This window comes from Pagrus major, chromosome 13 (assembly GCF_040436345.1).
Source record: "Pagrus major chromosome 13, Pma_NU_1.0".
Classification (NCBI taxonomy): domain Eukaryota; kingdom Metazoa; phylum Chordata; class Actinopteri; order Spariformes; family Sparidae; genus Pagrus; species Pagrus major.
Window position 1 is genome coordinate 25,549,644 of NC_133227.1, and position 12,508 is coordinate 25,562,151.

The 12,508-nt window shown below is 39.3% G+C and overlaps 3 protein-coding genes across 8 annotated transcripts in view; all 3 read left to right on the forward strand.

Annotated features, from left to right (window-relative positions):
* acsl6 (acyl-CoA synthetase long chain family member 6) overlaps nt 1-4,121 on the forward strand; it is a 46,409-nt gene extending 42,288 nt beyond the window's left edge. For all 5 annotated transcript variants that reach the window (XM_073479233.1, XM_073479232.1, XM_073479234.1 and 2 more), the window contains 5 exons: nt 92-208; nt 326-469; nt 597-698; nt 789-860; nt 1,418-4,121. In XM_073479233.1, the coding sequence (XP_073335334.1) occupies nt 92-208; nt 326-469; nt 597-698; nt 789-860; nt 1,418-1,558 (576 nt within the window). In that variant the 3' untranslated portion in view covers nt 1,559-4,121. The remainder of the gene's footprint in view (nt 1-91; nt 209-325; nt 470-596; nt 699-788; nt 861-1,417) is intronic.
* Nucleotides 4,122-5,552: 1,431 nt separating this feature from the next.
* On the forward strand, nt 5,553-9,966 carry LOC141006929 (uncharacterized). Its single transcript, XM_073479237.1, has 8 exons — nt 5,553-5,620; nt 6,686-6,789; nt 7,104-7,464; nt 7,548-7,682; nt 8,416-8,455; nt 8,569-8,615; nt 8,735-8,766; nt 8,859-9,966. Exons 3-8 carry the CDS (start codon nt 7,257-7,259, stop codon nt 9,225-9,227), a joined length of 831 nt encoding a protein of 276 aa, XP_073335338.1. The 5' UTR covers nt 5,553-5,620; nt 6,686-6,789; nt 7,104-7,256; the 3' UTR covers nt 9,228-9,966.
* A 372-nt stretch (nt 9,967-10,338) lies between these two features.
* Nucleotides 10,339-12,508, forward strand: part of fnip1 (folliculin interacting protein 1) — a 43,795-nt gene continuing 41,625 nt past the window's right edge. For both annotated transcript variants that reach the window (XM_073479757.1, XM_073479758.1), the window contains exon 1: nt 10,339-10,495. In XM_073479757.1, coding sequence (XP_073335858.1) covers nt 10,404-10,495 — 92 coding nt within the window. In that variant the 5' untranslated portion in view covers nt 10,339-10,403. The remainder of the gene's footprint in view (nt 10,496-12,508) is intronic.

A 12,508-nucleotide genomic window follows, 5' to 3' on the forward strand; every position in this document is an offset into this window, starting at 1 on the left:
AACATAAGAATTCATGCCACAGCTTCAAGAGAATAAAAGAAAAACACACACTTTTATATGATGGATGCAACTTTTCTAATCTCCCATCTAGGTTTGTGTGAAGGGACCAAACGTGTTTAAGGGCTACCTCAAAGACCCAGAGAGGACGGCCGAGACGCTGGACTCAGACGGCTGGCTTCACACCGGGGACATCGGCAAATGGTTACCTGTACGTGCATACGGCTCACACCAGACTCCATGATAATGAAGTATTTTATGTTCTGCGGCATTTGCTTTACTTAGTTTCCTCCTGACGTCTTTTATCTGTACCTCTCCTCTCCTGTAGAACGGCACACTGAAGATCATCGACAGGAAGAAGCACATCTTCAAGTTGGCGCAAGGCGAGTACATCTCCCCTGAGAAGATCGAGAACATCTACATCAGGTGTGAACCGGTGGCTCAGCTCTATGTTCATGGAGATAGCCTGCAGGTAAGAATGCTAACGCACACATACACACTCAGCATCTTAATAGACCTCACATGATCAGCTGTCTGGTGCTCAAAATCACTCAATCTTCTGACTTTTGTCCTCTTATGTTTGTGTTTGCTCTGCCCAGTCCTGTTTGGTGGGAATCGTGGTTCCCGACCCTGAAGTCATGCCTGAATGGGCCAAGAAAAAAGGCATGTTAGGCACCTACAAGGACCTCTGTAAAAACACGGTGGGTTGCACATGGCAGAAATGTTTGGAAACGCTTGCTGAAAATACTGAGAGACTTCTACGGAAGATAACTTCATTCTTTTGTCAACAGGAATTAAAGAAGGCAATCCTTGAAGATTTGGTGCGTCTGGGCAAGGCCAGTGGCCTCCACTCTTTTGAGCAGGTAAGTACAGCTGCTGTTAATATTTGAGGTCTGAGGCAAAAACAAAAGCCAGGAAAAAAGATTTTGGTCACTAAAAAAAGAGTGAATTCACGAATACACTTTTCTTTTTTGATTTATGAAAAAATGTGTAAGACAACCTTAGTCTTAAAGCTATAGTATGACCATATATTTGACAGCAGTATCTCAAGACAGGTCTGTTTGATTATCTTGTAAAGTCTTAATTGGCTCCTTGAGTAATGCAGTAATTGCTTCAGTTGAGCTACTCACTAAAAAAAAGGACAATTAACAGCCGTTAAACAGCAGTCAGTTAAAAAACTGTCATTAAACTGCAAACTGTAAACATCTTTATCTTCATTGTCGCAATAAAACAAAAACAAATAAAGCTTCTATCAGCCAAATAAAACAGAGGTGTTGGCGTAGACTTTCTCCCTTTAATAAGCAAAGTTTTGGAAGAAAATGAAATGTCTTATCTTGTCTTGCCATAACTTTGGGGAGACTCTCAATGGCCTTGCTGTCATTCAACAACTTTTCTACTCCTCTCCACTTTCCTTCTCAAGGTGAAGAACATCTACATTCACAACGAGATGTTTTCCATTGAAAACGGCCTCCTGACGCCGACGCTAAAGGCCAAGAGACCCGAGCTGAAGGAGTTCTTCAAGGCGAAGATCGACCAGCTCTACAGCAGCATCACCATGTGAAGGCTGGCAGACCTCATTTTCCTTCAAGCATCTTAGCACTAAGACCTGTTTTGATCATTGACTCTGCAGTGGGACAAAGATGTGACACCTTAGGCTTAACATGCTTTGGGAAAGCAAGCCAAATCTGGTCCTGCTATGGAAGATTTAAAATGCCTAAATGAAGAAACAATCAAAAAAATAAAGTTAGATAGAATACACATGTAATGTTATGCGTATTCCCTTTTAATGTGTCCATTTTTTAATTCATAAAAATACAAAAAATAACATATGATTTTTAAATATTAACCAAATTAATCAAACTTAGAAACAAAGTGATGCCTTTCAGTGAGCAGAGGACATCATAGACTTGCCAATACTAAATACAAAGCACTGTTATTGATTATCCCGAGGCCATGCAAAGGAGCTTTTTCTTTTTGGAAACAGAAAGAAATGATCAATACCAAAATTAAAATAATCAACTGTCCAATCACAGTGTTGGCTGTGGGTGGAGCTTAGCACTGCTGACAAGAGGCTGTACAGACACTGAAGGATCTTCTTTGCCCAACTCTTGGTGAGTGTTGACAGTAAACACAGACAGGCTTAAAGGAACATTTTTGATTGAGACATTTTAAAATTGTTAACAGTTATGAAGTTATGTCAAAAATGTCTTTGTGTTGTGTCGAAGTTAGCATGCTAACCAGCTAGCCCCTAGCCTATCAGTACCTTGATAAGGAATTGATAGTCCAATAGTAAACGACACCAACATTCCCTCGGTGCTCCAAGCTAATACGACCGCTGGCTGCACGGTCAACTGAGCTCACTAGCTAACAGCAGCTACAGTTAGCAGCAGTTAGCGGCTAATCTGGTGATATGCTGCCCTCTATTTGTTTGGAGTATGCCGATGAATTCAACAGGTGGCCAGTTTTTACATATTTGAAAGGTAGATAGTGTCCGAAAGGTAGCTAGCATTCAACTGTCGCTGTCACTTTTGTTCTGACAATAACACAAAAAGTATTATAGGTTAATGTACAAAGTAACCTACTGTGTTTTAGGTTGATCTCTGCTGGACAACACTGAAATGCAACACACTTCACTTTGTTTTCTGTGATGTGATTTGTTTTTTGCATTTGGAAATTCATGTCACAATGAAAAACAATTAAATACTAATATCTAAATAATTTCAAAATGTTTTTCATTTGATTATGACACACTAAATGCACGTAGAAAAGGGAAATACCCATAACAATAATGTAATTATATTGTATTTCATACGATTTCTTCGTTTGATTTGTTTTAATTTAGACATATTAAATCTTCCGTGCATCATTACCTGCTAGCCACCCTAACAAACCATCAAATGCTCTGTCCCCAGCTCCACAAAGTCATCAGCACTTTTACGTTGAGCAATCCGTTTTTAATTACCTTTTTTAATCTTCTCTCCTCCATGACTTTAAACCCACCAGCCAAACACAACCTAAAATTGTGCGACAGCAAGTATGATGTCTTTGTGTATAGTGTAGGTCAAGGATACGTCTAGTTCTGTGATCATGCCAACACCTCGTGGGATAGAAATCAACTTCATCCACAGTGATAAACAGTAGATTTTCATTTGAACAAGCTGATCTGACACAACAAGGATTAAACTCACGTTCAACCCAATCAGACATCGTGTAATTAGACCATGAACACATCCTCCTGTTTGAGGTCTAAATTAAGATAATGAGGTCGGGAGAGTAGCCGCTCCTGCCTCCTACAAATTATCACCATCCACACTGTTCCATGTGGAGTATCTGAATGTTTGAGCTGCATCCAAATCACAGTTCCTGTCAATTATTCACTCATTCATTAAGTCATCTGGATACGGCTGTGGTCAGCATTTTAGCATGCATGCTCTTTGTTTATATGAAGGACTGACTGGCCCACTGTAAAAGTCATCAAGGTTTGCACTCTGAAGCTGGTTCAATCACAATTTCCTTTACATCTGTCTTAGCACAAAGAGTACGTCAGGTAAAAGACAAAAAAAAAAAAAGAGAAATAATGCAAAACCAGGGCTCGGGGCAATGCATGCAGTTTGCCCTGGAATGCTGGGACCATTAGCATTTGACTTGAAAAAGACAAGTAGTCTTTGCGGCCATTAATAGCAGGATGTATGCAGCTGCCCACAGCCACTGCTGCTAGTGCAAGGCTTTGTAACGTAGGCAAAGCTGATGAGTTCGACTCACTGAAGGAAAATAGAACAACCATCAACTTTTAAACAAAAGAAACACTTTTTTTGAAGGGTTACACATAGAAGTACTGTATAGGCTTTTTAAGTTGATTACCGTCCCAAAGCATAAACAATGTGGATGTACATAAATGAGGACAGCTAGATGTAAGCATATTTATTAAAATCAATGGTTTGAATGGATTTTTTTCTCTCTTTTTGCGTGTAGTGAGATGAATTGTACTTATTTATTTATCTATTCTGCTGTAAAATGGAATCAGCACCATATCCTTGTAATGATTGAGTGCAGCAATAGGGACGCGGGAGGTCTGGGAATAGGACACGGGCAATGAAATAAAAGATATTCTGGAATGATTTTAATCTGGTGTCTTGTTCTTTTTTTCATGGTGTGTTAAAGATTATTTGCTTTAAAGGGACCTAATACGCATTTCCTTTCCTTCGGTGTGTTATATATGTTCTTGTGCATTTAAAGATCTTGAACGTTTAAAAAGTCAAAGTCCGCACCGACAGAAGCTCTTCTCTCCCACAGAAAACACTGCTCCTGAAACGCCTCGTCCGTAGTCTCACCTTCCGGTTCTGTGACTTCGTGATGTCACGCTAAATCACTCAGTCACACGTTGGTGTAATTTATGCTAAGTGGCTAGTTTGGCATCTATGAACTAATTTAGCTGTGCCGGCTCAGGCGTGCGTGAGCTGACCAATCAGAGGGGACTGGGTACCTCGGGAGGGAACAGGAGCTAAAACAGAGCGTTTCAGACAGAGGGGGAATACAGTGCTGCAGCGCTGGTCAGTATGAGTAAACTGATGTGTTTTTTTTGAGCATTACATTAATTATGAACCTGAAAAGGAGTTTAATATGTCTCCTTTAAGTAAAAGTACCAATAATGTAATGTAAAAATACTTGGTTACAAGTAAAAGTACAGAAGTAATAACTATATGTAGTTAAAGTATCAATAGAAAAAATACTCTTTTATTTTAAAATAACTGATATGTTGTTATATATTTAGTTAATACTGATATACCAGTGCATAAAGCAGCAGTGTGGAAATACTTTGGATTTTGGAGAGATTTTTTTTGTTATGGCCACAAACAGAAAAGAAAGGCCCGGCTGTTGCTTCTGTAACTGATTGTGTTAAACGAGCAGATGATATCGATCACAGGCCTCTGAATCAAATCAAAATCATATTGTGGCAGACTTTGTGATATCAGCAAATACTGCATTAGTTTCCAAATAATTGATGTGATACTGTATTGTGATTTACACCCATCGAGCTAGTTTTAACTACTTTATATACAGTTAGGTGGTTTGGTCCATTGGTTCCCAACCTGGATGTTAAAGGTGGACAAGAGAAATCTGACCATGAGATGATAAATGGGCCAGAAAAGAAGAAAAAGTACATTTATCTAAAAGAAAAACCATCTGAGAAGTATAAATGTGAAGTAATTCTTCAGTGGAAGTGCTAACAACATGTGGACATATAAAACTTACAGTTATGAATATATGTATTTAAGATCTGATATTAGTGTTGTCATTTGTATTGTATATCATTTTGATTTGTAGGCTACCTTTAATCTTAAAAACAAAACAAAAAGAAAACTTAATTTGAACTTTGTGTTGTTGTAATTTCTCGCTGTGACCACTAGAGGGCAGTCAGCACCCTTCATATACAGTGTGGTGTGTTATAGGCTGTCAAAACTCCACCAGCAGCAAGGAGTATGTGATGCTGGTGGTTTATTTTGAAAGTCCACAGCGGAGGACTTTCAAAATAAAAAGGAACGTCTCGTATCAGCCGCTGATTGGTGGATTGACTGCAGGTGTGCTCGGTTGCTAAGCAGCGCACAGAGAAAAGAGAGGAAAAGTGTGTTTTTTTCAGCATCCGGTCTGATTTTTAACCGTTTATCTCCGTTTTTAACCAAATTATATCACACATTTAGTTTAATGGGGTAATTCCTCTAGTAATTCTTCTCATGTTAGCGTCTGTTTTTGTTTTTTGGGTTTTGTTTGTTTGTTGTTTGTTTACTAACCTGCAATTTAATTCGGAAATGCGTCAATTGAAGCGTGTCAGACGTGACAGTGGATTAGCACCTAAAAAACAAGACACGCCGTCGAAAGCAAAACTGAGCAGAAATGACAGTAAGAAACAAAAGTCTTCATTAAAGACAGTTAGCCACTGAACTAGTTTGAGCTTCTCTTTAAAATACAGGAATTTAATTGCAGTAAAATAATTGATTAGCACCTTTTTGTCAGCATTCATGTTTCTCTTCAGAGCTGTTTACATTAACCTCATTATAGATAAGGCAGTGCTTTAGGTTGGATTTATCTCATGAATATTAAAGGAAAAGTTCACCTAAAAATGAAAAACTCAGTTGTTACCTACTTGCCTTCATACCGATGGAAAGTCAGGTGGCGTCTCATAGACCACAAGACATTTTCTGGAGCTTCGTGTCAAAACAGCGTTACAGCATTCTCCCAAACAACTTAAGTGGATGGGGACTTGTTTTCAAACCTAATTATGGCTCCTAAAAATGGCTCCGTGCAGCTTGTTCGTCGTAGTCCAAGTCTCTGGCAGCTCGGAGATCCCCAACTGACTCAAAAAGACGTTATTTACACCTTTTTTTAAAAGCCAAAACTTTACTGTAGCTGCGAAGCTAAAGGCTTTAGGTACCGAGTATCCCGTCTGGACTGGGGGCGTGAACTTGCTTTCAGCTATCTGTGAAATTCTAGCCGATAAAACAGCCGATTGCATGAAGCCGTTCTTTGACTTAACAAGCGCAGCGTCCGCAAAAAGGTGCCTTTTTCGGGTTGTATTTTTTTGAAGCTCCATAAATTTTTTGTGGACAACAAAACTTCACCGACTTTCCATCAGCATGGGGGGTGAGTCGTTAATGACCGAAATTTAAATTTTTGGTTGAAAACCTTACAGAGCGCAAGAGACGTCTGCCCAGCAAGCGTTATGAAGCACTTCCAGTAGTACCTGAGGTGGAGGAGGTCAGTGTCCTGACTGTCGGATCAACCAACCCAGTGTTGGTGGGTATTTTGATTAGTGAAAAGATATTCACAAGTATGGATAACAACTATGATATCTATTCTCTTCATACTAATAATACTGACATGTACAAACCAGTTTTCCTCTATGGGAATGATGATTAAAAGGCAAAGTATGAGGTAAAAGTAGCCATAATATAGTTACAACAATAACAAACATTCAATTCAGCCACATCACTTTCTTTGTACTCATCTTACTGGGATGCTAGAATGTATATTTCAAGTAGTTTGCTGAGGTTTCTCAAACTTTTTCTTACTCTCTTCTTCCTCATATTCTCATGCTTATCCTTTAACAGACGAGCATCGAGCCTGTCCACTGCAAATCTGTGCCACGCTTGAGCGGCCCTGCATTTACTGAAAACCCCAGAGGCAAAGCCGTCTCGCCTGCCGCACCGGCTAATAAGAAATCTGGCCACCGAGTGTCACCAGCAGGACACCAAGCCGTTCAGATGGCTCCCGATGCTGAGGCTTTTAAAGGACGTGAAAGGCAAGTTAAAGAGGAAGAGCAAAACTTGGCATTGACTCCAACATCTTCCAGCATGGAGTCAGACACAGATTTCAGCTCGGATGATGATGATGATGATGAGGAAGATTCCTCTGCCTCTTCAGCCTCCAGCAGTCTGTCTTCCCCGGAGATCTTCAGGAACGAGAACTATGGTTTGTGTGTGCACTTTTTGTAAATCCACAACAAAAATATAATGTTATTCCATTCAATTTGTATCTCCTCTTTCTCTTCATAGTGGAAAAATTGACTTTTCCCTTTGAGGAAGAGGCGTTGGGTCTCCATCGTCACATAAAAAACTCCACCTTGCTGGATTTGAGCCGTGCTGAGAGCATCCACATGCATCGTCCCCCCAACCTCTCTATCATCGCTGGTAATAGTGTCAGAAAATCCTACACATGGTCTTGTTAAAAACAACCATCTGGATGGACACCATCTTTGAGTTAAACTACTTTTAAGTTAACCTTAGATGGGACTCCAACTTTAAACTCATTGACAAGAAAAGAAATTAGACATTAAATATTTTTTAATAAAAAAAAAAAAAATCTAAAATAATTTAAGAATATTCATTGAAATTGTCTTTTTAATACTTAAAAACTTTATTTGCATTTGGTAAGGGTATGAGAATTACACGGTACAATAACCATCCAAGAACATATCATGGGTTCACGGTGTCATTGTTATCATTAGCGTTTTTTAACGCTTTGGGTTTTTTTGGTCAAACAAACGCTTTATTATAATTTTTCTTCAATAATATCTCTTGACCAACAACAAACCTTGATATAGACCTGAAATACATATTTTTAATTTTAATAATTCTAATATGTTATTTTATGTTATATATATATATATATATATATATAATATGTTATATTATTATTATAAAATCTAATAATAATAATTATTATTTAAAGCGTATTTTGAGTGAGTTTTGTGATGCTTTGACCTTTCAAAATGGTTTAAATCCAATTTTCTAAAAACTCATATATTTATTAAAAATTAACATTTTGCAAACTGATATTCTAAGAACAGAAAATCTGTGTATGAGATAATTTGATGTCTGAGTGTCGGCAATTGTCTGATATGATCCAAACCTCTGTCTGCAGATGCCTCTACCATTCTTGCTGAGAACGACTGTGAGATCAAGTGAGTTTGTCAGTTACTTAACATGCAGCGGGGACCCTCAGAGGGAACAAAACATGCTCAACATCTATACGACCAGAACCGATTCAATCACTGTCTTTTCTCTTTGAACACAGAGGACCTGAAGCTGAGACCAAAACGCATACGGACTCATTTAAATCAGGTGAAGACTCAGTAATTTAGATGTTTATCTTAACTAAACTGTATAATCTCATAATTTCATGCAGATTTATTGCACAATTCATAATCAGTCATTTTGTGTTTTTATAACTCAATCTGTAGACAAAGCCTTCAAGTGTAAAACCACACCAAAAGTAAGAAAGCTTTTTATTTTGTCTAATCTAAAATATGTGTTCAATTTTTTTTGGTTTAAATAAAAAGTAAGAGGGAATTTTTGCTCCCCCAGCTCACCAACAGAAGACTCATTCTGTGCAAGAAAAGGGTTTGTTTCAAAAGCCCCATGGTTGCCGAGACATTAGAAGCAAAACACATCCCGGCCACAAAATTAACTATTCACAACACCAGCGAGCCCGTCCAAACGTCCAGCCCAGCTGAGCCGATGAAGCCTGACGCAGACGCACACAGAGCAGGTGAGATCAAGCACAAGGAAGAGGCGTTACGACTGAAAACTCCTAATAATCTGCAGAAAGCCGAGTTCTTTGATTTCATTGACGACGGTGACAGGGATGCTTTCTTTCGGAGTATGAGAGAAAGGTGCGTCAAACTCAAAAGTTTTTCGTCATTTCCTCTCACAGCTGCTAAGCGCATCCTGTGACATCTGAAACCAAAATATTGTATCGAAAGATCTGGGCTTTTTCACATAATCTAGATTAAAGAGGTCCACACCTGACATCCTTTAAGACAAGTGTTGTAAGTGTACGAGTATCTAAATATCGAAAATGTAAAAGGAAATGTGTTTTGTTATGTAAGTGTTATTAGAAGACAATAATTCAAAAGGATGCCACACCCTGCCATGTTTGTGTGCAAACAAAGTGACCTTTAAACTTGAATTACTTCTCAACCAGGCCTTTATTATTTCATAGCCTACTGTAAAAACGGTGATTCCTGTTCTTTGCCACATAATTGGTCCCTTTGAATACATTTGAATGAAAAAGCACTTCTCAATCTACTATTTTCACAAACTTTAAGAAATGCAGTTGATTTCCTTTTTGTTAATTTGCATAAATGTTATCTAACAAGTGTTTGGTTCAAAATGACCACCAGATGTCAGACCTGTGTTTTTTTTAAATAGCCATCTTGTCTTATCTTTTCAGTCATTTTCTTTTGTCATTTTATGTGTTGTTTGTGTTTCTTTCTTTGTGTTTTTAATCTAATAATTGATTGAATTAAATGCTTAATTGTGAGGTGGAAATGTAAATTAGTTGAGGTGTTTACTCTGTGGTTTCTTTATCTGTGATTCTGTCTTGTCTTTCTGTAAAAAAAAACAAACACATTTTGTCAGAAGAAATGTCCAAAAATAAATAAATGTACAATAAATACATAAATAAACAATTGCTGGTGGGTGTTCCTCTGTGTTTGTTTGTGTCTCTGTGTGTTTTTTTTTTTTTTTTTGTGCACTTGACTCTTTTCTCATGCGAGTCCGTCGGTGATCTTTGACCGTGTCCTGAGAGCAGCTCAGCAGTCGCACTTGTATGATTTCAGTGAATAAACATTTCATGCTGCCACGATTCGCGACAAAACATCAACACGGCGAATCCACTGACCACGTGGTACCGGGCCAAAAATACCAGCCAATCGGGTATTTTGTAGTAGCAGCAGCATCCGGTCAGCCAATCAGAAAAATGTAGTGGGTTACCAAGCAGCTCCCGTGACTAATGCCTGTCATATGACTGTGACACCCATGGAGACGGCTACAAGGAACAAGATCTGCTCTTGGATTTGAAAAGAAGAGGGACCTTCTGTACCGACTTTATTTTTTTTTGGGTACAAAATGCCTCCGACTCTCTTCCAGAAACTTTTCAACAAGAGAAATGCGTTTTCGTCGCCGCCCCCGAGGTGCAGCAAAGAGGACCCAGCTTTCAGGTAAGCTGCTGAGTGAGTGTGCGTGTGTGTGTCTGTGTGTTTCTGGTTTGTGTGTTAACGCGTTACGTGTGTATTGCTGTGACTTTTCTCCGCGGCCTCTGGGAAACGTGGCAGAGTTTTTTAGCCGCGCATTCTTGCACTTAAGAAGTCACAGCTGTGTTGTTGTTGTTGTGTGTATTTAAAGCCGGCGAAGCAAAGCGCCGCGGATACGTGCTCTTCTTTTGCCTGTTGGTGAGGTTAGCTAACATGCTAATGCTAGCTGCCAGACGTTAGCGCGGCTGCTGCTGCTGCTGCACGCGCTGCCTACCGTCGGGACTCGGCTCGCCTCATTAGCACAAGACAGCACTTTTTTATTTATTTGTTTTTGCTAAGTATTACAGTTGATAACGAGTGATAATAAGTTGAGAATAAACGCCGCCTCTGCTCCTGAAGTGGTTTTAATCGGTATCACCGTTGAGAAGTTGTGTCCTGCTTTCTCCTTTTGTCTTCCTCGTGTCCCCCCTTTGTGTTTCTGTGGCAACGGCAGCTAAAGCCTGTTGTGGTAGGAAGAAGGAAAAAACAACAAACAGCAACACGGTCGGGGTCTTTCTGTCTATACCACCGGTATATAACTTGATACCTTACAGCTGGCTTCCTTGGCTTATCATGCGACGGTACAGTACTCGTCGCCACTGCCTGCCGCCAGACAAGCAGAGGGGGAGGACACAGTGTGCTCTGTGGTGGAGCACATGCGATCGCTTCAGTTGGCCACTGATGACAGACAGATCCAAGGCAAACCAGGCTTCAGCCCCCGTAGATAGGCTACAGTCTGGGGATGCACAGTGTTTGAAAAATGTGCTTAAAATCCGTCTGTTTTCAGGGATGTTTTAAATACCATCATATGTCTTGAATACACCGGTGATGCCTCGTACAAACGACATGTAGTATGTCCTGATTTGGTATTGAACATGGCACTGGTGTTAATTACATAAATGCCACAGGATGTATATCAAGTTTACACCAGTGATGCATATGCAACATAGCATGATCTGATTATACACCGCTCAGAATCAGTGCGTCCACGTATGTGCATGGATACATGCGATAAAAGTCAAATGAAATGTGTCACATTATTTTTGGGGACTAGAAATACTCACAAAACACAACATGAAAATTCAGAATAAACAATCAAGTGACACACTAACATATCCCTAACTAATTTTGAGTAGTGTCATTTTATAGTGTATTTTTTTTCTCCTTACCCTCAAGTGTGCATAAACTATAGGTTATAAACTGCTGCTCTGTATTGGCAGATAAAAGTCCATATCATGCAGACGGACAGAAATTATTTACATTTTACATAGAGAAAACATACAACTAGTGCTGCAATTTTTTGATAAAGTTAAAATGTGTGACAGAACGGCATTATTATAAAGTACTGTACTGCTGCAGAGATACCCTGGCCTAAAAATCTTGTTCTCCACTTGTTTGGTACAGACCGCAACAAATGTTACATCATCACGACTTCATCATGACAGTAGCAGATGGTGCTGCTTGTTTTCTAATGGAGTAAATGTAATGAATGTAGATTATGTGAAGAATTGTCTAATAGTTTTTTAAAATTTTGTTCTAAAGGTAAATAAAGCATCACACGTAATGTTACTATAAGCAGCATTAGTACTAAGGCAAAATTCAACCTGACTTAGCAATGCATCACTGAGTTGGTCAGTAGGATACTCTATACTCCCTCAGTTGATGTGCAGTTTCCCTGTTTATGTTCCTACACACATTCTGGGTCAGGGTCAGGTCTGCCATCAAGGGGAAAGTGCCCTTTTTAGTTTTAGATACACTTGCATAGGAAAATGTTGCTCTGGGCCCATCACCCATGGTGGATATATTTACCAGTGGACCTGAAAGCTCACCTCCTTGTGGTGCTACTTGCACTTTGGCCCATGTCTGTGCCAACGCACGTTCCATGGCTATAAAGGTGCCCTGCGCCCAGTGATATAAATGATGTGTGTTTGTGTGTGTGGG

What these genes read in the sequence shown, in the direction of transcription:
- LOC141006929 (XM_073479237.1), top strand. Translation starts at nt 7,257, where the DNA reads ATGGCTCCCGATGCTGAGGCTTTTAAAGGACGTGAAAGGCAAGTTAAA. An exon ending in GAGAACGACTGTGAGATCAA is followed by an intron (nt 8,456 to 8,568) that starts GTGAGTTTGTCA and finishes CTTTGAACACAG; the next exon opens with AGGACCTGAAGCTGAGACCA. An exon ending in TACGGACTCATTTAAATCAG is followed by an intron (nt 8,616 to 8,734) that starts GTGAAGACTCAG and finishes CTCAATCTGTAG; the next exon opens with ACAAAGCCTTCAAGTGTAAA.